At 46.2% G+C, this 27,992-nt stretch overlaps 1 protein-coding gene across 2 annotated transcripts; it reads left to right on the forward strand.

Annotated features, from left to right (window-relative positions):
- The first annotated feature begins 68 nt into the window (after positions 1-68).
- RANBP3L (RAN binding protein 3 like) lies at positions 69-27,987 on the forward strand. Of its 2 annotated transcripts, none has more exons than XM_075268054.1 (15): positions 69-434; positions 13,211-13,269; positions 13,818-13,854; positions 13,966-14,043; positions 15,014-15,088; positions 15,791-15,856; positions 17,761-17,879; positions 18,031-18,122; positions 18,464-18,548; positions 18,868-18,961; positions 19,267-19,391; positions 20,192-20,312; positions 24,395-24,537; positions 25,582-25,786; positions 26,312-27,987. In XM_075268054.1, the coding sequence occupies exons 1-15, from the start codon at positions 218-220 to the stop codon at positions 26,353-26,355; spliced, it is 1,560 nt and encodes a 519-aa protein (XP_075124155.1). In that variant the 5' UTR covers positions 69-217; the 3' UTR covers positions 26,356-27,987. The 2 variants fall into 2 exon arrangements, with proteins under 2 accessions (XP_075124155.1, XP_075124164.1); XM_075268063.1 differs by having other exon boundaries at positions 13,966-14,037.
- The last annotated feature ends 5 nt before the right edge of the window (positions 27,988-27,992 follow it).

Raw genomic sequence — 27,992 nt, forward strand, 5'->3', positions numbered from 1 at the left:
TCCACTCTTGTTTAGCTCCCAGTCCCAGCCTGCTCTCATTAGATCTGCACGTCGCCTGCTTAGTGGGACTGACCCTCCATCACTAGTGACCGGGGCAGGGAATGAGTCAGACCACCGCATCGCTTTGTCCCTGTGCACACTTGGAAGCGATCTGTTATTCTGCGTTACAAAAGCCGCTGCCAAACTTCCGTTTCTCCCTTGGCGTGAATAGGTCGTTATGAGAAACCAGAAAACTCCTATAATCCGAGAGAATGTTTTCTACCCAGAGATAGAGCCCCTCTGCAACGATTCCGCAGCGACTCCCAGACATTCGCCAAAAGTCGCCATGTGTTTCACCGCTAACGGACTACGGCCGACGACGGGCGACGAGTTGCAAGTTGTCGGCGTCGAGAGTGGTGTGTGCAACCTGGAGAGCCAAGCGGAGAGTCCCAGAGGTGAGTGCGTTACGTGCGGCCTATGTACCCCTAGTGATTGGTCGGCGCCTGCCATAATCAGTCTTTGATCATTTTTGCACCAAAAATTTTTTGGGACAGAAAAATTCAAAAACTGTAACTATGTAGTTGCAACTTTTTGGGCTAGGGATACCTTATAGGACTGTGTTATACGATGGCGGCGACCGCTGCACTGCGCAGGTCCAATATTTCATTGAATGGTGAATTGGCGTTGCACCATTGCTGTGACCCCTGCAGGTTACGGGAGGGTTAGGCCTCATACTGTAGGACTATAAGTCCCAGCTTGCCACAGCTGGATCTAGTACTGTCGAGGTTCCTGTGTGAGGTCCTATATGTCACTATATCTGTTAGGACTAGAAGTTCCAGCATGTCTTGTCAGCTCAGGACGAGCTGCTTAAAAGGGAACTCCATCAACCCGACACCAGGGTCCCAAATATGACCTCTATGTATTACGACCCCTATAGTGTGCACTATTATAGACTCTAACTGTACTATAGTGTATAAGAAGTATCTGCCACCTAGATGAGGAAGTACTTGGAAAGTTCTAGCATGACTTCCTGTTTCTGCAGGGGAACCCGGACCCCATAGGCAGGCGAGTGCAAACACAACAAAGGGCCCCTGTGTGAGAACAGTACGTGGGGCCCCTTGTCTAATATCATAGGGCTCCCCCTTAAGCCCTTGCTGCTCTGGTATCTGTTACTGGTTGGTTGCAACATTGTATCAAGTTACGGAATTCGAATGTATCTGTGCAGGTGCTGACGGGCCCTCGAGCCCACAGGGCCCCCAGACGGGGCGATCGGGCTCAGTATAAGGGTTAGTCCCCCGTACTCTGGCATCTAGATTTGGGCCGGGAGGCGTAACCACGGCCGGGCAAGAGAAATGAAACTTGCAAAGCAGGAAAAAGATAACTTAAGAGTTTTTCTGCAGCTCTGACCTACGAAGCGAGGAATGCAAGACGGCTCGTGGTATCTGAAGTATGTCTCGTGAGCGGCCCCACCGTCTGCTCTGACATATTGGATTGATTTTCCCATAAACGTATACAATAGAGAGGGCAAGAAGAGAGAATCCCTTAAAGGTACAGGACAGATTTTCTACGGTTCATTCATCAGTGGGTAGTGACCTCATAGGGAGTGCACTGTGATGTCATCGATGACTTGATGTGTCATATACGGCAATGCGTGACATTAGTATGATTGGGGAGGGTAGGGCCGGTCTGAAGAGTCATGTATATTGTATATTCATGAAAATCTTGGAGGTGCCCAAAAGACTTCGCTCATCAAAAAGGGGTTTTCGTGCACCCCAATACTACTGACTTATCATTAGGATGGGTCATTAGTATCAGATGAGCGGTGGGCCGATATCCAGCACTCCCACTCATCAGCTTCACTGCATACAAAGCATAGCGCCATACACTGTATAGTGGCTGCCCTTGGTATTGCAGCTCGGCCCTATTCACTTAAATGGGACGGAGCTGCAAACAGAGCCAATTGACCGATGGCTGTGATGTTGTCATTGGTACTCATTCCAGCACCGTTACACCTTCAAGCGTCTGAGCGGTGGGGGTGCTTGGTGTCAGACCACCAATGACCATATATTCATAACCGATCCTAACGATGGGTCATCAGTATCTTAAGTCCAGGATAGCCCTTTAAGTGTGACTATAAGAAAGTCACTATGTTGGCAGAGGAGTAATATGAAGCTTCTGGGCCGCACTGCAATAACATTTATAATAGAGGTTGCAGGGACTAGGTGCGACTACTAGGGGCCCCCCTACTATGTACCATTTATAATACAGGTTGCAGGGCCTGAATGCGACTACTAGGGTCCCCCTACTATGTACCATATATAATAGAGGTTGCAGGGCCTGGGTGCGACTACTAGGGCCCCCCTACTATGTACCATTTATAATAGAGGTTGCAGGGCCTGGGTGCGACTACTAGGGCCCCCCTACTTTGTACCATTTATAATACAGGTTGCAGGGCCTGAATGCGACTACTAGGACCCCCCTACTATGTACCATTTATAATAGAGGTTGCAGGGCCTGAATGCGACTACTAGGACCCCCCTACTATGTACCATTTATAATACAGGTTGCAGGGCCTGAATGCGACTACTAGGGCCCCCCTACTATGTACCATATATAATAGAGGTTGCAGGGCCTGGGTGCGACTACTAGGACCCCCCTACTATGTACCATTTATAATACAGGTTGCAGGGCCTGAATGCGACTACTAGGACCCCCCTACTATGTACCATTTATAATAGAGGTTGCAGGGCCTGAGTGCGACTACTAGGGCCCCCCTACTATGTACCATTTTATAATAGAGGTTGCAGGGCCTGGGTGCGACTACTAGGGCCCCCCTACTATGTACCATTTATAATACAGGTTGCAGGGCCTGAATGCGACTACTAGGACCCCCCTACTATGTACCATTTATAATACAGGTTGCAGGGCCTGAATGCGACTACTAGGACCCCCCTACTATGTACCATTTATAATACAGGTTGCAGGGCCTCGGTGTGACTACTAGGGCCCCCCTACTATGTACCATTTATAATAGAGGTTGCAGGGCCTAGGTGCGACTACTAGGGCCCCCCTACTATGTACCATTTATAATAGAGGTTGCAGGGCCTGAGTGCGACTACTAGGGCCCCCCTACTATGTACCATATATAATAGAGGTTGCAGGGCCTGAATGCGACTACTAGGACCCCCCTACTATGTACCATTTATAATACAGGTTGCAGGGCCTCGGTGTGACTACTAGGGCCCCCCTACTATGTACCATTTATAATAGAGGTTGCAGGGCCTGGGTGCGACTACTAGGGCCCCCCCTACTATGTACCATATATAATAGAGGTTGCAGGGCCTGAATGCGACTACTAGGACCCCCCTACTATGTACCATTTATAATACAGGTTGCAGGGACTCGGTGTGACTACTAGGGCCCCCCTACTATGTACCATTTATAATAGAGGTTGCAGGGCCTGAATGCGACTACTAGGACCCCCCTACTATGTACCATTTATAATACAGGTTGCAGGGCCTGAATGCGACTACTAGGGCCCCCCTACTATGTACCATATATAATAGAGGTTGCAGGGCCTGGGTGCGACTACTAGGGCCCCCCTACTATTTACCATATATAATAGAGGTTGCAGGGCCTGGGTGTGAATACTAGGGCCTCCTACTATGTACCATTTATAATACAGGTTGCAGGGCCTCGGTGTGACTACTAGGACCCCCCTACTATGTACCATTTATAATACAGGTTGCAGGGCCTGAATGCGACTACTAGGGCCCCCCTACTATGTACCATATATAATAGAGGTTGCAGGGCCTGGGTGCGACTACTAGGGCCCCCCTACTATGTACCATATATAATACAGGTTGCAGGGCCTGGGTGCGACTACTAGGGCCCCCCTACTATGTACCATTTATAATAGAGGTTGCAGGGCCTGAGTGTGACTACTAGGGCCCCCCTACTATGTACCATTTATAATACAGGTTGCAGGGCCTGAATGCGACTACTAGGACCCCCCTACTATGTACCATATATAATAGAGGTTGCAGGGCCTGAATGCGACTACTAGGGCCCCCCTACTATGTACCATTTATAATACAGGTTGCAGGGCCTGAATGCGACTACTAGGGCCCCCCTACTATGTACCATTTATAATACAGGTTGCAGGGCCTGAATGCGACTACTAGGGCCCCCCTACTATGTACCATTTTATAATAGAGGTTGCAGGGCCTGGGTGCGACTACTAGGGCCCCCCTACTATGTACCATTTATAATACAGGTTGCAGGGCCTGAATGCGACTACTAGGACCCCCCTACTATGTACCATTTATAATACAGGTTGCAGGGCCTGAATGCGACTACTAGGACCCCCCTACTATGTACCATTTATAATACAGGTTGCAGGGCCTCGGTGTGACTACTAGGGCCCCCCTACTATGTACCATTTATAATAGAGGTTGCAGGGCCTAGGTGCGACTACTAGGGCCCCACCTACTATGTACCATTTATAATAGAGGTTGCAGGGCCTGAGTGCGACTACTAGGGCCCCCCTACTATGTACCATATATAATAGAGGTTGCAGGGCCTGAATGCGACTACTAGGACCCCCCTACTATGTACCATTTATAATACAGGTTGCAGGGCCTCGGTGTGACTACTAGGGCCCCCCTACTATGTACCATTTATAATAGAGGTTGCAGGGCCTGGGTGCGACTACTAGGGCCCCCCTACTATGTACCATATATAATAGAGGTTGCAGGGCCTGAATGCGACTACTAGGACCCCCCTACTATGTACCATTTATAATACAGGTTGCAGGGACTCGGTGTGACTACTAGGGCCCCCCTACTATGTACCATTTATAATAGAGGTTGCAGGGCCTGAATGCGACTACTAGGACCCCCCTACTATGTACCATTTATAATACAGGTTGCAGGGCCTGAATGCGACTACTAGGGCCCCCCTACTATGTACCATATATAATAGAGGTTGCAGGGCCTGGGTGCGACTAGTAGGGCCCCCCTACTATGTACCATATATAATAGAGGTTGCAGGGCCTGGGTGTGAATACTAGGGCCTCCTACTATGTACCATTTATAATACAGGTTGCAGGGCCTCGGTGTGACTACTAGGACCCCCCTACTATGTACCATTTATAATACAGGTTGCAGGGCCTGAATGCGACTACTAGGGCCCCCCTACTATGTACCATATATAATAGAGGTTGCAGGGCCTGGGTGCGACTACTAGGGCCCCCCTACTATGTACCATATATAATACAGGTTGCAGGGCCTGGGTGCGACTACTAGGGCCCCCCTACTATGTACCATTTATAATAGAGGTTGCAGGGCCTGAGTGTGACTACTAGGGCCCCCCTACTATGTACCATTTATAATACAGGTTGCAGGGCCTGAATGCGACTACTAGGACCCCCCTACTATGTACCATATATAATAGAGGTTGCAGGGCCTGAATGCGACTACTAGGGCCCCCCTACTATGTACCATTTATAATACAGGTTGCAGGGCCTGAATGCGACTACTAGGGCCCCCCTACTATGTACCATTTATAATACAGGTTGCAGGGCCTGAATGCGACTACTAGGGCCCCCCTACTATGTACCATTTATAATACAGGTTGCAGGGCCTGAATGCGACTACTAGGGCCCCCCTACTATGTACCATTTATAATACAGGTTGCAGGGCCTGAATGCGACTACTAGGGCCCCCCTACTATGTACCATTTATAATAGAGGTTGCAGGGCCTGAATGCGACTACTAGGGCCCCCCTACTATGTACCATTTATAATAGAGGTTGCAGGGCCTGAATGCGACTACTAGGGCCCCCCCTACTATGTACCATTTATAATAGAGGTTGCAGGGCCTGGGTGTGAATACTAGGGCCTCCTACTATGTACCATTTATAATACAGGTTGCAGGGCCTAGGTGCGACTACTAGGGCCCCCCTACTATGTACCATTTATAATACAGGTTGCAGGGCCTGGGTGCGACTACTACCTCTGCACCCTCCTAGGACAATCCCTTTACGTTGTCCAGTTTCTGTTAGCATGCTGGTACAGCAGGGATGGCCGGACCACCGTATAGTAGGTTTACTCTCCACCTAGTCGTCAGTGCCTTCACAGGTCCTGTAGTGATGTGTGTAGGTCTGCAGGTTCATGCGGCAGTGCACCAAGGCCGTACACGGGCCATATATAGCCTTGTGTGCAGCTGTTCAGACTCCATCAGGTTCTGTATTTATAGAGACTGGTGCAATCATAAGGGCTTTAGCAGACTCTGGGCCCATAAGCCAGGGGGGCCCACAGGTCTCCCTCACTACACTAGGGCTGGATAATCATCATAAATGTGTTCCCCCTGTTCTCTAGTGCACTGGAGTGAGAATATTTATGATGCCCAGCCTTCCACTGTCAGAAAGGAGAGCATTAGCCCTTTAATGATTAAAATTGCAGTATATAGTTAAGGAGGGATTCTGTGGGGAAATTGTGGCCCAAAAGGGGGCACCACTAGTGTATGAGGGGCAATGATGGGATGTGTGCACAAACATGTTGTGGAGAGGTCTTCATGGTGGTCTGGGCCATGTAGAGAAGGAAAGGGAATGGGACAGGGCTGAAAGGTGTGTGGTGTTGTGCAGGGCCCTGGGCCTCAGGCAGATCTGCACACCCCTATTATAGTCCATGCAAAATATAGCAGCTCTAGCACCAGACGTGCGATGCCCCAGGAGACGACCCCTGGATCTGTGCACCGGATGATGTCACTACTGGACCATCAGGACCATGCACCTTCACTGTATCTCCTTCCACATGTGCAGAGTTGGAGGCGCCTCTGAAACCCTGCCCCAACCACAGAGTGCCAGTTGTCAATGTTATCATGAAGCTGCAACTCAGGGAGTTTGGTTTCCAGCAGCTGCCGGAGTGACGTCTGCCGACATCTCATTAACCTACATGGAGTTGAATTACAAGGTCACCGGCGAGGCCTCTGCACCACTGATACACTTTCCTATTTTATCCCTGGTTGCTTAAGATGTCTTCTCAGTTGCAGGTTCACTGGGGGTTGTCTGGAGTTAGAAAGAATGGATTTGTTTTTTGCATTAATCCACAAACTGCGCCACCATTGTCTACAGGCTGGTCCTGGTATTGCAGCTCTTCCCCACTCAAGTGAATACTGCAATACCAGACACTGCCCAAAATTAATCTGTGTATAATGGCTAGAACTTTCTATAGACTTTGTTCCACCATCTCTGCTTGCTGTCAGTGACTGAGAAGACTCATGGTCAGTAACCCTGTACATAGCTAGTCCTGCTCTCAGCTGATACATTATATCCAGTCTAGGCAATGCTCTGTGAGCTCAACACATCAGAAGCAGGTGCACAAATCTGCTAGTTTGCTACAATGTATCAGTGTGTAGTTCAGGCTGTTGAGCTCACAGAGCATTGTCTAGACTGGATACAATGTATCAGCTGAGAGCAGGACTAACTGTGTAGTTTTAAGGCCTCACAGGGCCGGCTGGTTTATGAGCAACTTTGGTTTTTACAAGTTTAGGGTAATTTTATCTATATAGACAACCCCCCCCCCCTCCCCCCAACCCAGAGGGCAGTGAGATCCACCCGGGTTTTGTATGGTGCTCCATACAGTTGTATATAGTGAGCTCTGCGGTACTGTCTACAGGTATTACTGGCTTTGCAGAATTGTGCGGTATTAATATTGTGCACCATGTGACGGTCTATACACTGCTAGCCTTGATTTATGACATGACTGACCCACAATAAACCTGAGCAGTAAGATGATACTGGGACGTGTCAAGTTTCCCCATGTACTAACATGGTCTGTAGTCAGCACTGGTATGTGGTGACTCGATTGGTATGACAACACCTCATAACCGCCCGCACGCCCCACAAAGGTGGCGGACATCGGCTTCTTACACAGTGACATCAAATGCATTGCATCAATCCATTATAGAAGGAAGTGGATACAGAAGACAAGGAAATTGTCCATAATGTGTCACTGAACCGGTCCTGACTCTTACAACCCTCTGAAGTCATAGTCTATTGAGTAAATGATACAAATCTGGCTTTCTGCAGACACCACTAGGGGGAGCTCAGGAGTGTCCTGTATACTGTTTATGCATTGAACTCTGACAGTCTACAGTGAGCTCATGAGCTCTCCCTAGTGGTGACTGTGCAGAAACAGAATTTTATCATGTAACTACATCAAGGCAGGGGATTTGGAGCTTTTTATTAGAAAAATAGATCTTGTTCCAACCAGGTGGGGTATAAAAAGGTTAGCCTGCTGCGGGGTGGTGCGTTAGTCTGCTGCGGGGTGGTGCGTTAGCCTGCTGCGGGGTGGTGTATCTGAATAAATTGGACATAGCAGGTAAGACTTGGCAGTGGACTGGGCAGGAATCAGGGGACGCTATGTGCTGGCCGGGCACCAGTGGATCGGCACACACTTACTACAGGCCCATAACTTTCCCATGAGATTATATCCAAAAATAATTACTGTCAGCGACTCGGCCGAGTATCTTGTTTACCCTGAAGTGAATTATTTTATGTGACACACCTAAAGAGCCCGGAGAACGTACAACGTACAGAACGTACACCGTATACTGGCACTCCTCAGAGAAGCCAAAGATAGATAGGCTGGAATGTTCTCTATCTATCTATCTATCTATCTATCTATCTATCTATCTATCTTAATCTATCTATCTTAATCTATCTATCTTAATCTATCTATCTTAATCTATCTATCTTAATCTATCTATCTATCTATCCTAATCTAATCTAATCTATCTATCTATCCTAATCTAATCTAATCTATCTATCTATCCTAATCTAATCTAATCTATCTATCCTAATCTAATTTATCTATCTATCCTAATCTAATTTATCTATCTATCCTAATCTAATCTAATCTATCTATCCTAATCTAATCTAATCTATCTATCTATCCTAATCTAATCTATCTATCTATCCTAATCTAATCTAATCTATCTATCTATCCTAATCTAATCTAATCTATCTATCTATCCTAATCTAATCTAATCTAGCTATCTATCCTAATCTAATCTAATCTAGCTATCTATCCTAATCTAATCTAAGCTATCTATCTATCCTAATCTAATCTAATCTATCTATCTATCCTAATCTAATCTATCTATCTATCCTAATCTAATCTAATCTATCTATCTATCCTAATCTAATCTAATCTATCTATCTATCCTAATCTAATCTATCTATCTATCCTAATCTAATCTAATCTATCTATCTATCCTAATCTAATCAAATCTATCTATCCTAATCTAATCTATCTATCCTAATCTAACCTAATCTAATCTAATCTATCTATCTATCCTAATCTAACCTAATCTAATCTAATCTATCTATCTATCCTAATCTAACCTAATCTAATCTAATCTATCAATCTGTCCTAATCTAACCTAATCTAATCTATCTATCTATCTATCCTAATCTAACCTAATCTAATCTAATCTATCTATCTATCCTAATCTAACCTAATCTAATCTATCTATCTATCCTAATCTATCCTAATCTAATCTAATCTATCTATCTATCCTAATCTATCCTAATCTAATCTAATCTATCTATCCTAATCTAATTTATCTATCTATCCTAATCTAATTTATCTATCTATCCTAATCTAATCTAATCTATCTATCCTAATCTAATCTAATCTATCTATCTATCCTAATCTAATCTATCTATCTATCCTAATCTAATCTAATCTATCTATCTATCCTAATCTAATCTAATCTATCTATCTATCCTAATCTAATCTAATCTAGCTATCTATCCTAATCTAATCTAATCTAGCTATCTATCCTAATCTAATCTAAGCTATCTATCTATCCTAATCTAATCTAATCTATCTATCTATCCTAATCTAATCTATCTATCTATCCTAATCTAATCTAATCTATCTATCTATCCTAATCTAATCTAATCTATCTATCTATCCTAATCTAATCTATCTATCTATCCTAATCTAATCTAATCTATCTATCTATCCTAATCTAATCAAATCTATCTATCCTAATCTAATCTATCTATCCTAATCTAACCTAATCTAATCTAATCTATCTATCTATCCTAATCTAACCTAATCTAATCTAATCTATCTATCTATCCTAATCTAACCTAATCTAATCTAATCTATCAATCTGTCCTAATCTAACCTAATCTAATCTATCTATCTATCTATCCTAATCTAACCTAATCTAATCTAATCTATCTATCTATCCTAATCTAACCTAATCTAATCTATCTATCTATCCTAATCTATCCTAATCTAATCTAATCTATCTATCTATCCTAATCTATCCTAATCTAATCTATCCTAATCTAATCTAATCTATCCTAATCTAATCTATCGTGGCTAGTAAATGTCTCCCTGCAGATATGTCCTCACATGTAGTTGAATATTCAGGTATTTGATCTGATATCTCTTCTGGCAGAATCCTGTGATCAGAATGTGAATAATTACTAGTGTAATGTGAACAATACCCGTATTCAGTCTAAGTCTACCCTGGGGGGCCGAGCTGGAGAGCTCTGGATGTTACACCATTGTAGAACTGACCGTTATTCTGAAGGAACGTCCTGCTTGTGTTTTATAGATCTGATCTGTAGGTGCTCTACGGCATGATACATATAGAGGGGAACTCAACCTTCACACAGACAATATATCAGATTTCTCTGCAATTATCAGGTAGTGCTTAGTCATTTTGTAGATGATTTACCTGATTGATCCTGAGTTACATCCTGTATTATACTCCAGAGCTGCACTCACTATTCTGCTGGTACAGTCACTGTGTATGTACATTACATTACTTATCCTGTATTATACCCCAGAGCTGCACTCACTATTCTGCTGGTGCAGTCACTGTGTACATGCATTACATTACTTATCCTGTATTATACTCCAGAGCTGCACTCACTATTCTGCTGGTACAGTCACTGTGTACGTACATTACATTACTTATCCTGTATTATACTCCAGAGCTGCACTCACTATTCTGCTGGTACAGTCACTGTGTATGTACATTACATTACTTACCCTGTATTATACTCCAGAGCTGCGCTCACTATTCTGCTGGTACAGTCACTGTGTATGTACATTACATTACTTATCCTGTATTATACTCCAGAGCTGCACTCACTATTCTGCTGGTGCAGTCACTGTGTACATACATTACATTACTTATCCTGTATTGTACTCCAGAGCTGCGCTCACTATTCTGCTGGTGCAGTCACTGTGTACATACATTACATTACTTATCCTGTATTATACTCCAGAGCTGCGCTCACTATTCTGCTGGTGCAGTCACTGTGTACATACATTACATTACTTATCCTGTACTGATCCTGAGTTATATCCTGTATTATACTCCAGAGCTGCACTCACTATTCTTTGCAGTCATTCATGTGTCTATTGATACACAGCCATGATGTGACAGATAGTGACCGCTCCGATCACCCTTTGTCCTCAGAGATGATCTATTTCCTGCGCTGTATTTCGCGGTGACGGCGGTCAGCTTAGCGGGCGATTACTGTATAATTGTGTCTGCTCTTGGCAGTGGTTGTGCGGCTGGCAGCGGAGGGAGTGCTGTCCTGCAGCCAGTTACAGTGCAGAGTCTTGTCCTCTCTCTTGATCCTGTTATTTGTCCCAGTAACACCTCAGCCAAGAGGGAAAAACCAGCTGAGCCCAGCCTGATCCGGTGCCGGCCGCCCCCGCCCTCCCCTTGTTTACGTAGTAGTAATCCGCCTATTAACAGCAATTATACACACCACACTTGTGAAACACTGTCACTGCAGGTCACACACTCCTGTTGATATGTGGTGTGTTGTGTTTTTTTTTTTTTTACTACTTTTAACCCCTTAGTGCCGAACGGTAAAACATGGCGACTTTATTCCAATAACACCCTCTGCTTGTGCCCACATCTGCATTTGGGCCATTCCGTTCCCCTTTTCTCTACGCGTTGTTCGTACGGAAACCGCACGGATCTCATTATAGTCTATGGGGTCCGCCGGTCTCCCGCTTTTTTTATGTGTATAGGGCGGACTCCCTGAAAGTAAACCCGAACGTAGATGTGAACCCAGGCCTCAGCCTTATTCACCCCCATGGCCCGGAGCTGCAGTACCAAACACAGCCTATTGGACAGTTGTGGCGCTGTTTGGGAAGAAAGCAGCCATGTTCTAAATCTTAAAAAATCGCTCCAAACCTTTAAAGACTGGGTGTATGTTTGATAATTTTTTAACAATTTTTTTTGTTTATTTATTTATTTTTTGCTTATTCTGGTTAAATTACATTTTTTTTTTTTTAATTTATTTTATTTTTTTTTACATTTTATTTAGGCTATGATTTTTTTTGCACACGACGGTGATAAATCTGGTTTTTATGTTCAACCGATTTATAGAATTATTTTTGCATGTCCCTTTCTATATAAAAAAAACAAACAAAACAGTCCTGCAATTTTCACTCTAACCACTAAGCCCTAATAATAACCTGACGCTTACCATTCTTTGCAGCAGTCACCTCATTTCCATCACAGATATGGTTACAATACAAGATAATACCTTTATAGATAACGCTGCTGAGCCAGCATTACATCACTACTGATAATAGATGATGTCATAGCTTAAATTCTGGCGTACAGGGCTCCATAAGTAGAGAAAAAAAGTTGCAGTACTCGCCTCCCCGATGCCTGACCCCCTTCTATTTTAATGCAGGCCGGGTCTCTACTTCCTGGTCCCTCTCCACACACAGGAAATGATTTCTTAGCCAATCGGTGATCGTCGTCAGTTGATGATCGGCTGGGGGGTGTTTCCTGTGCGTAGAGGGGGCCGGATAGTAGAGACCACAGAGTACCCAGGCAGTGTAATGGGAGTAGTAGGGAATCAGGGAGGTTCGTGTAACTTTGTCCCAAAAATAAAAAAAATTCAACCTGGTTGACTAAGAACCCTTGTCCGAAACGCGTGGGAAAGTGTAACTGCGTCCATGGAATGGCGTTTAAAGGTTGTACCTCGTAAAGTTTTGGGTTTTATGGGAACTTTCCCTGCTCTGCTGACCTTATATAAGGCTGGTGTATACCGTAATATTTTTCCTTCCCGGTGTAAACACTCATTATATACTCAGGACTAATAACCACCTGTCCAGGGCCCGAAACGCGTCATGTGCCGCTAATGTCTCCTGTCATTTGTTTTGCAGAAAAATCACTCTTGGCCCAGCCAGTATTTGTGTTCGAGAAGAAGGATCGGCCGTTTAAGGTAGGAGGTTATTTGGCTCTTTATATAGTTGTGAACCAAAGTGGAAATTTTTGGGGCAAATTTTTTACCAAAGCTCCTCCGTATGGGGACACACAGCCTAGATGGATTTCACCCTAATGCAATGCGTTTCCCTATAGTCTGATGGAACGCGACAAAAGTTTTAACTGACGGGGAAAAAAAAAACAACTTGTCTCCATTCATTCACTTTTATAGAGCGGAGTAAATGCCCCCCTTGTACCTCTGTGAAATCCAAAATTTGACCCGGTTTATACGGTGTTCCTGGTGGGATTCAAACCCAGGACTCCAGCACTGCAAGGCTGCAGTGCTAACCACTGAGCCACCGTGTTGCCCCTATATTCAGGGGATTTTATATAGGATGTCACATTGTAAGGCCCTATTCACATCTGCTTTGTCAATGGCATCAGGATCCTTCATAGCCGTCAGTTACATTATGAACAGGCCATATGGCTTGTGTGAACACAGCCCAATACAACTCTAGGTTTAAGTTTTTTTTGTAAAATGTCCCTGTTTTTTATTTTCCTGTATAGAGACATGCAGGAGACCTTACTACAAATGCAGAAAACAGTAAGTAACGTGTTTTTTTTTTTTTTTTTAAATTCTGACCCCTTTAAGACTCAGTAGCACCGGATACATGACAGTGATTTATGACACTCGAATTCTATTCCTGTCCGGTAGGTCTCTGTGTGGTTCCTGAGAAGAGGCTCCGCTCATCCTCCTTCACATTCAGGCCAACCCAGCCTTCTATAGGTACCGGTACCTTCTATACTGTATATACTTCCCACTTCAGGCCATTCACGCTTATGGAGGTCGGGCTCGGTCGTATTTGCATCATTCATGATAGACGCCATGGCGCTGTGTCGGACTGTACAGCGGATCCAATGGCAGGCAATGAATGCTATTCTTGGGGTCACAACTAATAAAACTGCTGACATTGTGAACAGAATCTTACCAAGTGTATTTTGTAGGGATCCGCTGGATGAACACAAGGATTGGGCATGTTGGATTTCAATATGCCTGATCGTTTTCAATAGCCTCCATGTTTTGAGATAGTCAGAGCACTGGGCATTACATATATATGGCATTAGTGTGCCAAGTGGCATCGGTGAACCCCCAGCTGAAATTTTTTTGGAAGGCCACACCCCTTTATAAAACTCCACCCACTTTTTGTGACAGAGTTTCGGATCTATGGAGTCCTGTCCGCTTTATCATGCTGAGTGACATCCTCGGTGGCAGCTGAAATGGCCACTGAGAAAATCTGTAATAATCTCAATGAAGAAGATATTTTATAATGGAAACAGTGCCACCCTGGTCCACAGGTCATGGCTGGTAGTGCAGTTCAGCCTTAGTAATATCAATGACCTGTAATACCAGACACAGTCCTTGGTCAAGAGTGTCACTTAGCATTTCAGGAACTTGTTTAGTTAGCCTGCAGCGCCACCACAGGAGACATGGAGCATTACACAGCTCCTGATAAAATCAATGGATTGTCTTTAATGTGTGGACCTATAAGAGATTCTTTGAAGCTACGGTTGAGGGTCCTGCATTACGCCCCCCTCTCCATTTATAAAGTCAAAGTTGTGTTTTCTGTACCAGACATCCCCTTTAATTGTATATGAGATCAGGATGTTCTTTCCGTCCTTAGACTCTCCGTCATATATCGCTCTATTCTCGCCATCACCTGTTGTCGCCCCTCTATAATACATTGATATCATTCTCTATCCAGATCACAGTGTCCTGGACAGACGCGTCCGCTCCTCCTCCTTTACCCTCCTGACCAGCTTCCCTCCAAACCAATCTCGTAAGTTCCATCTTTATACCAGAACCTATAAGTGGCGCTGTACCGTGTAACACTTGCAGAGGACTTGTCGCCAGAACGACAATGTCCCTCATCTGATCGGCGCTGTAATCTTGAGCATTTTGGTGTTTTCACTATCCAAATCCGTTCAGCTATTCCAAAGATATAAGCCCTGTTATTGTTGATGCGGAGTAAGGCCTACTAGCCAAGGGGGCTGTAACACTGCATGGCATATAGCACATAAAGTAAGGATGCCCACTTGGCTAGTAGATCATAATCTGCATAAACACTAACAGGGCTTGTATCTTTGGAATAACCGAACAGATTTGGATAAACAAAACGCCATGCTCAGGGGGACAGCGCCAATCAGATGAAGGATGTCATTGGGCTTTTTCGGACCTGGTGATGGGTGCTCCTTTAAATCTATAACAATATTGAAGCTCCTCCACAAGAAGGCCTCTAGGACCATGATATGGACTGGAGACCTCTCTTCTCTTAAGGTTACAGTGTATGATTTTTAGGAGGCCAGTCATTGTGGGCACCTGAAGTCCCTGGCTCCAGTGATGCAACATGTCAGCTATATGACAATCCTGTCTATATACTTTATGTATACACTAACTGATGTTCTTTACAGCTCATGCAGTTATTTTTGGTGATTTTTGCCTGTAGACGATTCCTTACCATTGTCCTATTCTGTTATTACAGTGATAAAGAAGAATGTATTCATGCCCTCTACACTGGTCCAGGAGCAGAGCTGCAGCGCAGGCGCAGGTACGTACCAATGTCCACAGCACCGATCATGTAATATGGACGGTCAACGGATACCGGAGGATTCACATCAGACTGCAGGCTACACTATCCTGCTGGACATGGGATGGCGGGAGAATGTCATAGAGAGAGATGGGGGGGGGGAGAGAGAGATATGAGAGATGGCGGGGGGGAGAGAGAGATATGAGAGATGGCGGGGGGGAGAGAGAGATATGAGAGATGGCGGGGGGGAGAGAGAGATATGAGAGATGGCGGGGGGGAGAGAGATATGAGAGATGGCGGGGGGGGAGAGAGATATGAGAGATGGCGGGGGGGAGAGAGATATGAGAGATGGCGGGGGGGAGAGAGAGATATGAGAGATGGCGGGGGGGAGAGAGAGATATGAGAGATGGGGGGAGAGAGAGATATGAGAGATGGCGGGGGGGAGAGAGATATGAGAGATGGCGGGGGGGAGAGAGATATGAGAGATGGCGGGGGAGAGAGAGATATGAGAGATGGCGGGGGGGAGAGAGATATGAGAGATGGCGGGGGGGAGAGAGATATGAGAGATGGCGGGGGGGAGAGAGATATGAGAGATGGCGGGGGGGAGAGAGAGATATGAGAGATGGCGGGGGGGAGAGAGAGATATGAGAGATGGCGGGGGGGAGAGAGAGATATGAGAGATGGCGGGGGGGAGAGAGAGATATGAGAGATGGCGGGGGGGAGAGAGAGATATGAGAGATGGCGGGGGGGAGAGAGAGATATGAGAGATGGCGGGGGGGAGAGAGAGATATGAGAGATGGCGGGGGGGAGAGAGAGATATGAGAGATGGCGGGGGGGAGAGAGAGATATGAGAGATGGCGGGGGGGAGAGAGAGATATGAGAGATGGCGGGGGGGAGAGAGAGATATGAGAGATGGCGGGGGGGAGAGAGAGATATGAGAGATGGGGGGGGAGAGAGAGATATGAGAGATGGCGGGGGAGAGAGAGATATGAGAGATGGCGGGGGAGAGAGAGATATGAGAGATGGCGGGGGAAGAGAGAGATATGAGAGATGGCGGGGGGGAGAGAGATATGAGAGATGGCGGGGGGGAGAGAGATATGAGAGATGGGGGGAGAGATATGAGAGATGGGGGGAGAGATATGAGAGATGGGGGGAGAGATATGAGAGATGGGGGGGGGGGAGAGAGAGATATGAGAGATGGGGGGGGGGGAGAGAGAGAGATATGAGAGATGGGGGGGGGAGAGAGATGAGGGATGGGGAGAGAGATGAGGGATGGGGAGAGATATGAGGGATGGGGAGAGATATGAGGGATGGGGAGAGATATGAGGGATGGGGAGAGATATGAGGGATGGGGAGAGATATGAGGGATGGGGAGAGATATGAGGGATGGGGGGAGAGATATGAGGGATGGGGGGAGAGATATGAGGGATGGGGGGAGAGATATGAGAGATGGGGGGGGGGGAGAGAGAGATATGAGAGATGGGGGGGGAGAGATATGAGAGATGGGGGGGGGAGAGAGAGAGATATGAGAGATGGGGGGGGAGAGATATGAGAGATGGGGGGGGAGAGATATGAGAGATGGGGGGGGGGGAGAGATATGAGAGATGGGGGGGGGGGAGAGATATGAGAGATGGGGGGGAGAGAGAGAGATATGAGAGATGGGGGGGGGGGGAGAGATATGAGAGATGGGGGGGGGGGAGAGATATGAGAGATGGGGGGAGAGAGAGAGATATGAGAGATGGGGGGGAGAGATATGAGAGATATGAGAGATGTATAGATATATGATGTTGTCTCACATCTCCCCTCCCTGTCTGATGTTCTATCCTGCACATTAGTCAGTGTTAGTCAGACCTGTACGATCCAGGACATTATTCTCTCGCTCTCGTCCATATATGATGAGTTATTGGAACAACAATCTTTTGCAGGAAGCCTTCACTCCTGGTCAGTGATACGACCGGCGACCCTGCAGGCCCCATCAATAACAATAAGCAGAGATGTGGAGGGGAAAGAAGCTTCCGCCATCTCTGCCAAAGAGCATCCTAAGGTAATACCCACATCTGATATTTGGGGGCGCCATCCTGTGATCAACTGATGTTTTGGAATCCTAACAATACGGAACATCCAAACCTTTGAGCCACTGCCTGTAGCTCTGTTCACACACTGCAACGTGCCAAGCTTTGTATTCATTTTAACAGACACTTGAAGAAAGAAGTGTCAGCCGGGAAAGCAACACTGCCGAGCCAAAATCTTCTCCTAGATCTACAGACACCTCGGGAATGGAAGTAAGGTAAGAAAAGCAGAGGAGGGGAGCGCATAACTGGCAAAAAGTGGGGGGGAAATTAGGTTTTGTGGCTTCCCGGTCTGCAGGAACCAAAAGGGGGTTCATCTACTACTGATCAGCTCCATCTGAAGCTGAGGGGGTGGAGATTAGTAAAGGGGCGTGGTTTTGTTCTACTTCAGTCAGGGGAGAGGCTCCTGCTGCAGCCAGTTGTCTTACACCCAGACCATTAAAGGGGCCAAACGGGACTTTTTATTTTATTTTTTGTAGTGTCCCTCTAAATATTCCAGTATAATACCCCCTGTGATTTGGGTTATAATGGCAGCCCTCTCGCTCTTCTCTTTATCTAGGATGCAGCCTTTCGAGCAAACGTTTATGACCCAGAAATACAATGTAGATTTTGTTTTTGGAGAAAATATGGAGAGAAGAGTCATGGTAAGTTCACGAGGAATCAGAACGTGTGGTCTGTGTGTTTGTGTAGTTCTGGGAAATAAGACGGAATTACCAGGACGGCAGTGGGTAATGTGTTACTCTGCGGGATCTGTTACGGCGGCCATATTGGTTGTCGCCATTCTTTCCCAGAGAGACAGCAGATATAACATCTTTCTCCCCTTGACGGAGGAGGACGTTACCGGGAATTATTTTATCTGCTTTGCACGGAGCGGACCTGATAAGGAGACTTTGTGTGCGCGATCTAAACCACGTGAGCTTATTTATAGCCGGGTGTAAGATAAACTGTTCGCTCTATTTTCAGAGTCCCGAGAGGCCGATGGCGTCCCAGCCCATCGCACCCAAGAGGGAATTCCTATCAACCAGAGTATCCTGTAACAGGAGCAGGCCATATCAAAGTAAGATGTACCTTATAGACAAGTCCCAGTATCTACTCCCCTAATATCCTTTGATCCAGACAAAACTGTTCAGAGGCCAAGGCTGGATCTGAGCCGACATTGTGATCTGGGTGAAACATTCTCTAAGCTTATCAAGTGGAGGGTGACTTTCTGACCCTTAAGCCCACCTAGACCTGGAGATGACCCCGCCAAGCCCCATCCCCTCTACTATTGTTCTACCTGTGAGACCCCCGACCTGCACTCAGGAAAGGATGTCCACAGCCCTTATGTCATGTGAACTGAAAGCCGTCTTGTTTGGTTTGTAGGACGCAGATCGCTCACAAGCCTTATGGAGTCTGCTGCAGCATACACGTCCAGGCCCAAGCTAAAGTATGAACTGGACCAAGTGGACATAGTTACAGGAGAAGAGTCCGAGCGAAATGTGCTGCAGGTAAGTCACTTTGTCTTCTTATTTATGGTGTTCTGGTGTACTGATCCTGAGTTACATCCTGTATTATACTCCAGAGCTGCGCTCGCTATTCTGCTGGTACAGTCACTGTGTACATACATTACATTACTTATCCTGTATTATACTCCAGAGCAGCGCTCGCTATTCTGCTGGTACAGTCACTGTGTACATACATTACATTACTTATCCTGTATTATACTCCAGAGCTGCACTCACTATTCTGCTGGTACAGTCACTCTGTACATACATTACATTACTTATCCTGTACTGATCCTGAGTTACATCCTGTATTATACTCCAGAGCTGCACTCACTATTCTGCTGGTACAGTCACTGTGTACATACATTACATTACTTATCCTGTATTATACTCCAGAGCTGCGCTCACTATTCTGCTGGTACAGTCACTGTGTACATACATTACATTACTTATCCTGTATTATACTCCAGAGCTGCGCTCACTATTCTGCTGGTACAGTCACTGTGTACATACATTACATTACTTATCCTGTATTATACTCCAGAGCTGCGCTCACTATTCTGCTGGTACAGTCACTGTGTACATACATTACATTACTTATCCTGTATTATACTCCAGAGCTGCATTTACTATTTTGTGTGCTCAGGAGCTGAACCCTCCTTATATACCACTACATAATGAAGCTGAAGATTTCCTTCTTCCTCTTCGCAGTGTTTTCGTAACCTTCTAGCTTTGATCCTGATATGACACATACTCCCGTAACTTCCTTTTTCTTTCTTACATCGTCATTTTTCTCCTTTTAGATTAATTGTAAGCTGTTTGTGCTCGACAAGGAGAACCAAATGTGGACGGAGCGAGGATACGGCTACCTTAGAGTGAATGACACAGCCGCCAGCTGCAACGCCCCCTTCAGATCGCGAATAGGTAGAGGATCATATCAGAGGTTAAACCATCGGAGCCACATTCATATTAGTAGGGGGAACCCAAGCCCTGACCCATAGTACTGTACACATGTGCACTATGTAATAGCTGGTGCAACTGTACTACAACGATTACGGTATCACCAGGGATGGATAGGTTTTCTTGGTGCCCAGGGCAGGGATTTTCTGCTGTGCCTAACCAGCCATAACATTAAAACCATATTGCGTAGGCAGCTCAGTGAGGCTTGGACTGCACGTGATCTCCGCAGGTGTCCTCTGGCAGCAGGTCCTTTAGATACTGTACGGACTCCATAGATCAGGCTCCCACCAACGATCGATCCGATTGAGATCTGAACAATTTGGAGGCCAAGTCACCATCTTGATCTTTGTCACTTTCCTTATTCCTGGACAACCTTTGCAGTGGACAAGGGGGCAATATCCTTCTGAAAGAGGCCAACAATGATGGGGCACGACTGCCCTGAATGGGGGTACTTGGTCTATACGGTGTTTACGTAGGTGGTTCTTGTGACGGTATTATCCACACGATGCCGGGATCTTTCCTAAAGCATCGCGACGCCTCTGCCAGCCCCTTCCCATAGCGACCCCAGTACCAGTTCTACCCTAAATATCTGCACATACACCTAACCTTCACTCCCCACCCGCATCAATCAGCCTTGGCCGGCCATCTCTCTATGGTCAGTCCATTGGTTGTCGTTACGGCATGCCAGGACCACCCCATAAGACCTTCCACTTTGGCTCCAACCCAGTCATCCAAGTCAAAGTTGTTCTCCTGCTTGCTGATGTTTCCTGCTTCCAAGACACTTTCTGCCTAATATAATCCACCCTCAAGAACCTGATCAAGCCCTTTACACTCACGTCAGGTATAGACTTGCTGCACCCCAGTAGCTCTTCTGTGGGATCAAACCAGATCCCTTCAATCTTCACCTTCCTTGGTTGCCAGTGATCCAATTGTTCACTGGTTGTCCTACCTCGGACCACTTTTGGTAGGTGTACCAGGAACACCCCACAAGACCTGTCATGTTGGAGTCGCTTGCTCATCATTCCTGCTTCCAACACCTCAACTTTGATAACTGACCATTTCTTGTCTAATATATCCCAACGCCAAAGACCTCAACTTGGGCAAGCCCTACCAAACTCAACTCTTATGGTGCCTGCCTCTTACACACAAGGATCTGGGTTTAAAGGGATTCTACCATTAAAATCGAAATTTTTCTCGCTAACACGTAGGAATAGCCCTAAGAAAAGCTATTCTTCTCCTACCCTTAGAGGTCTTCTCCACGCCATCGTTCCATAGAAATCCTGGTTTTCACCGGTATGCAAATGACTTCTCTCGTAGCACTGGGGGCGGGCCCCAGTGCTCAAACAGCACTGAGGGCGTCCCCAATGCTGCGAGAGAACTCTCCAGCGCTGCCTCCATCTTCTTCAGGAACAGCCTCTCTTCGCATCTTCTTCCAGGGTTTGGCTTCAAACTTTTAGGCCTCGGGCCTTGGGCAAAGCCGACTGTGCTTGACTGCCGGCCACAAGAAAATATCCGCTTACAATACTGTGTAAGCGGCCATTTACTTGTGGCCGGCGGGCATGCGCAGTCGACTTTGCCCGAGGCCTAGAAGTTTGAAGCCAACCCCCGGAAGAAGACACGTGAAGACCCAGTTCCTGAAGAAGATGGAGGTGGCACTGGAGAGTGCTGGGGCCCGCCCCCAGTGCTGCGAGAGAACGTATTTGCATACCGTCGAAAACTGGGATTTCTACGGCGGGGCGTTGAAGACCTCTAAAGGTAGGACCCTCAACCCCTTACCATTACAGTAAGGGCTGCTGACACCCTCCAGGAAAACCCATGAGTGGTCATGTCCCTGACAATTGTCCTTGTCTTCAGATAATGGATTTAATGTTATGGCTGACTTCTATCACGTAATGGGATGGGATATGATGCTCAACGCTACCTGTCCCATAGTGGCTGAAACGAATCGAGTATCATTCAGGGGGGTGTATAAAGGTTATGCCATCTTGTTTAACCCCCTCCTATCCTAATGAACCAATTCTTTTTTGATAATCCTTCCAATGTGCATGCGGGATGGCCGGCTCCGAGGCCTCCACGATGCTCTTGCTGCTTTAAATGCTCTGTCGGCTTTTTCCTCCCAGTGACTTGCTGCGCCGGACATATCGACTCAGCATGGTGGGGAAGTTTGGGCACTGCGAAAAGCAAAAACTCCTGCTAGGTAGCAGCAAAAGGTGGCGGCCTTCAAAGGGAGAGGTAAAAGGCATTTTTTATCTTCGACACGTGGGGGAAATCACAAAGTGAGGGTGAGGTCTCTAAGGTCTCTTACATCTTTAGGTGTTACAGCGACGGAACAGAGAAGACTCCTCTGATGTCATAACTCTTCCTTATGGGTCACGAGTGATGAATTTTTTGGTTTAGCCTAAGGTTCCTTGGGTTGTACTACAAGTATACGCTACATAAAAAGTGACGCTATCACGTCTTGTAGACTTGCCTGCGAAATTTTGCTGGTTGATGTTGGAGTCGTACAACAGTGTTGACAGACAAACCCCTCACGGTTTAGGGCAAGTTCATACGGGCACAGATCATGGCGCGTAATCCAAGTTATAATCCGCCTCCTCATAATGGTGATCTATGGAGACCGCCAGGCCAGAAGCGGGCTGCCCTTTCTTCAGGCGGATTCTGCGGCTCGTTAAGCCGCGGCATCCGCCTCGTGGCAGCAACCTCCGGAGTCGGCCCATTCATTTGAGCCTGCTCCGGAGGGGGGAAGCCGTGACTGTCAGAAGTCGTGGCAGGTGGGTTTTGACCCGAGAGTGACGAGGCTCCCCGCGTCACTGTTGGTGCCAAAATCCGCCTATACGCTCCCCGTGTGAACTAGGATTTTTGCATTGCAATTCCCCCCCACACTACACCCAATAATAGTATCGGCCAAATTAGACGTTGGTATCCGGATACGGGGTCTTTGTTCTGATCGGATTGTAGATTATATGGCTGTTGACCTTTAAAACAAACGTTGTTTTTGAAGTGTTTTTGCTCGTTTTTTCGTTAAAAATATACCATATCCTGCAATTTTCATGGTAACCGCCAAGCCTAATAATAGAATAACGCTTCTGCCGATTCTGTTGGGGTTTACTTTGCAGCAGTTACCTCACCAACACCAAGTTCCCATTAACGTTCGTGTTTCTGTTCGTCGGGTCCCATAAAAAGCAGTTAGAGAGCGGACACCATAGACTATAATGGGGTCTGCCAGGTTTCCGCCTGAATTCAGCGTCGAGAATGGTTGTCGCCGCATATTTTAAGTAGAATGGGGGACGGAGTCCTCAAATGTTCACCGACCGCTAGTGTGACCACAGCCTTAGATCACATAAAGGATTACAATAGAAGATAACATCTCTAGATAACACCATTACTGACAATAGACAGAGCATGCCTATAAAACTCTCCCATAGACCTCAATGAGTCGGCCCCAGACTATTGCTGCCTACGGCCATGAGACTGCCGTAAAGCAGGCCACTAAATGCCGTTAACAGAGCAGAGGAGAAGCTCAGACAAGATGGCCGCCCCCATCATCATGGACAGGAAGTTGAATAAAAACTATCTAAAACCAGAAAATAAAAACGGATTACAAAAAAAGGGATCTTGTATAAATGAATTGGTGATACGTTGCTTGTAAGGGTCCTGGAGGGAAGACCTCTCGCAAAAAAAATCAGGGAAAATATAATATTTCATGGTGCCCATTTATCTGAATGACTATGCAATGCATGATCATGTTCATCCTCCCTTTTCGAGAGGGCATGACACCCCCCCCCCCCATATATGACATGGACAAGCCCTTTAAATGGTTTGTGCTAAACCTGGAAATCCAACCTATCATTACTGTCTCTTCCCTTTGCCCAGTAATGGCGGCCCCTTATCTCGTTCCTGGCCCAGTCATTGGGCCAGGCCAGTGATCTCGTGTCTACGACGTTACCAGATCATGAATGTGGCTTCTGGTATAACTTATCGCTATCGCACCCTTGTACTATGTCCGATGTGCTAAGCCTTTCCCCCTTGTGCTGTTTTTGGTTTAGTGATGAGAAATCACGGGAATCTGAAGCTGATCTTGAACAGTATCATCTTTAATGGAATGAAACTGGAGCGAGCGAACAGAAAATGTGTGCGGATCACCGCCACCGATCTGACGGACAATAGTGTCAAGATATTTCTTGTGCAGGTAAGACCCAGCCATCACACCTATACATCTAATAAAAATAACCCTGCAAAAATAATCTGGAAGCCTGGTCGATGTGTTGGGGCCTAGGGGGACGCACAAGTTGTATACCCTATGCCCATGATGGCGAACCTGTGGCACGGGTGCAAGAGGTGGCACTCAGAGGCTGTAGAACAGATTATACCAGGGGTCCTCAAACTGCGGCCCGTGGGCCACATGCGGCCCACCAAGAACTTCTGTCTGGCCTCGCCAACAACGCCGGCAGGCGTGCATTTATAATGAAGCTCCTGGGGAGCTCGGGCCAGGCCATGGAGCGCACTTCACTTTACCTATTGGAAGGCACCGCTCCCGATGTAAGTGCGACCTGCTCTGCCTCCGGCCCACTGTTTAAAAAGTTTGAGGACTCCTGGATTATACAGTGTGGGGGCCACTGTGGAGCAAGTTATACGGTGTGCGGGCCACTTTGGAGCAGATTGTACTGTGTGGGGGGCCACTGTGGAACAGATTGTACTGTGTGCGGGGGCCACTGTGGAGCAGACTGTACTGTGTGTCGGGGCCATTGTAGGGCAGATTGTACTGTGTTGGAGCCACTGTGGAGCAGATTGTACTGTGTGTGGGGGCCACTGTGGAGCAGATTGTACTGTGTGTGGGGGCCACTGTGGAGCAGATTGTACTGTGTGTGGGGGCCACTGTGGAGTAGAATGTACTGTGTTGGAGCCACTGTGGAGCAGACTGTACTGTATGTCGGGGCCATTGTGGAGCAGATTGTACTATGTGGGGGCCATTGTGGAGCAGATAGGACTGTGTGTGGGGACCACTGTGGACCAAAATGTACTGGTAAGGGTAAATTGCTGTGTTGGCACGTTCTGATAAATTAGTGGGTTTTGGGTTGCAGTTTGGGCACACAGTCTCAAAGGTTTTCCATTGGTCTATGCCTATAACTTACTGGTCAGACAAAATGTATATATCAAATACAGTCTGAGTATTATATACAGTATTATCTGAGACTGTATGGGCCTATATGTAACACGCTCTTGTATCTTCCAGGCAGGGATAAAGGACGCCGCTCGTCTCTATGCCGCCATTCATCACCGTCTGATTGCGCTAAGAAGCCAAAGAGACCAGGGCCAAGAAAAGAGCAGCCCCATGTCCAAAGCCAAGGAGGACTCGCGTATACAGCTACTGAACAGCGACAGCGAAGAGGAGGAGGAGGAGGATGATGAAATGCTGCTGTATCCCAGAAGAACCTCTGGTATGTGCGGCAAGTCACTGATCTGTATACACTAAAACCATGTTCACTCTGCCTAATTCTGACATTTCTAAAAACAAGAATTGTGCAACACCGCCCCCTACAGAACATACTGTATAATCACTACATGATACAGTCATTAGTAGTTAGATAAGTGCTGCAGTACCATTCCTGGCCACTGTGTGGAGTACAGAGCTGTGTCATGTGATCGGTGCGGGTATCCAGAGCTTGAACCACCCCAATCTGATATTGATGACCTATCCTAAAGATACGTTATCCTGGGAAACCCCTTTAAGGGATAAGGGGCGGACATCTTGAAGAACGAGGACTCAGACGAACCTCATAACTTGAATCCTCTGTCTGCAGGATACACTCTATGTAATATACTCTGTACGATGTCCCCTCTATGCCAAATACTCTCTATATATTAACTCTTCACATGCCACCCCCTCTGTGCTTTCCATAGGATCTATTCCATGTACTTGGCTTTAGCGACCCTTTAATAAATTAACTCTTCCTTCCCTGCAGACCACCACCAATGGATCCGGCGACAGCCCGTCCTGTACTCCTGACAGTCGGCCTTCATTCCGAGCGTGTCTCAGCCTTGCGTCGTCTTACTCCAAGAACACAAACCATCCGTGCGCCGCTACAAGAGATGCGCAAATCTACAAAACAGGAAATGCCATTTTCTGGACATAAATGTGAAGTGGACACTTGAGACGGGACTGCAACGTTATAGGGACAACACACATACCTCAAGGACTAGGACTGAATGCACCTTACTGATGGATACACAGATCCTAGGATAAGCATTCCTTTAATCGACGGGTTTCTGCCCATGATTCAATTTTCATCTTGCGTGTCTGCATCGGGAATTCATCGCATGTTAAAATTGATCAGATGAGGATTGTGCATCATATTGATGGATTGAGTTTACTTTTTATAAACGTTACGATTTTTGTTTGGTTCGAAAATGATTACAAATGTATTTGGCGCCATATAAGGCTCCGCCGCTATGGCTGGGCGTTGCGAAAGGGAAGCTCTACCTTAGAGTCACTGCACAAGCCATTGTCTAATACAGGGGATCCTACAGTCAACCCATAGTCCCGATCCTATACCAAAAATATCCTTAAAGGGGTTCGATGTCTTAACATGTGATCATTGGAGATGCCTAGGACTGCCATTGATCAGTTGGTTGCAGAGGTTGCAACGTTAGGTGAAGGCCTGTTCGCTGTATACCAAGCACAGTGCCATACATATCGTAGTGGCTGAGCTTGGTATTGCAGCTAAGCCCCATTCAGTCGAACAGGTCCAAGTTGCTCTTGTACCGTGTGACCAATCAACATGACCTCATCAGCTGAATGTAAGAACCCCACTGATCACATATGGACAATATAGAAGTCCCGAAAACCCCCAAAATCCAGTTATTGAATAATACAGAAAGTCCAATACTTGTTGGATCAAAACCAGAGATGTGACCATAAATCGGACAACACGCATCCCCGTGCAGCTTGGCCATATTTTAGCAATTCTAAAGAGGTATCTGGTTGACTGCAAAAGACCTCTCTCGAAGGTGGTGCCAGCATTGACTTGCATTAGGAGGGTGTAATACTTCATTTCCCCAGTGGTGGCACTGCAGGGAATCTCAACACTTGCTTCGAAGTTCCTCCAGAGATCAGAGCCGATCACTGGGATGATCAGATGATCATCGGGGGCTGCTAATGGTACATTTCCTCCTGTGATGGGATTTTACGGTGGAGCTTCATACGAAGGGTTTAGAGGGCTAATTTTTAGATGTACAATATATATATATAATGTATATCTAATCTGTGTATTTAAAATCGTCCAATACATAAATATATATTTCTATTTTATTGAAGGTTATTTGTGTAATAATATATAAGGTTGATAATTTAACAGGTTGGCGCTTGACACGTTACGGTAACAGATATTCTGTTTTTTACATGTAAACTCAACTTCTTATACTTTATATTGTCATGGATGTAGGTTTATCCCCCACCCCTACTATTCGTACATGTACCCGTAATAACAACGCCTCTCATATTTGCAGGGATACATTGTACTCGAGTGTTACAGTTTTCTACATGAACATTTTTGATTCTCAATCATAACCAGTCAGTGTTGGATTCGCCCACCAGAATATCTTCCAGTTGGGCCCAGGCTGTAACTTAATACTAGACCAATTTAC

Source organism: Leptodactylus fuscus, chromosome 1 (assembly GCF_031893055.1).
Source record: "Leptodactylus fuscus isolate aLepFus1 chromosome 1, aLepFus1.hap2, whole genome shotgun sequence".
In the NCBI taxonomy this organism is placed as follows: domain Eukaryota; kingdom Metazoa; phylum Chordata; class Amphibia; order Anura; family Leptodactylidae; genus Leptodactylus; species Leptodactylus fuscus.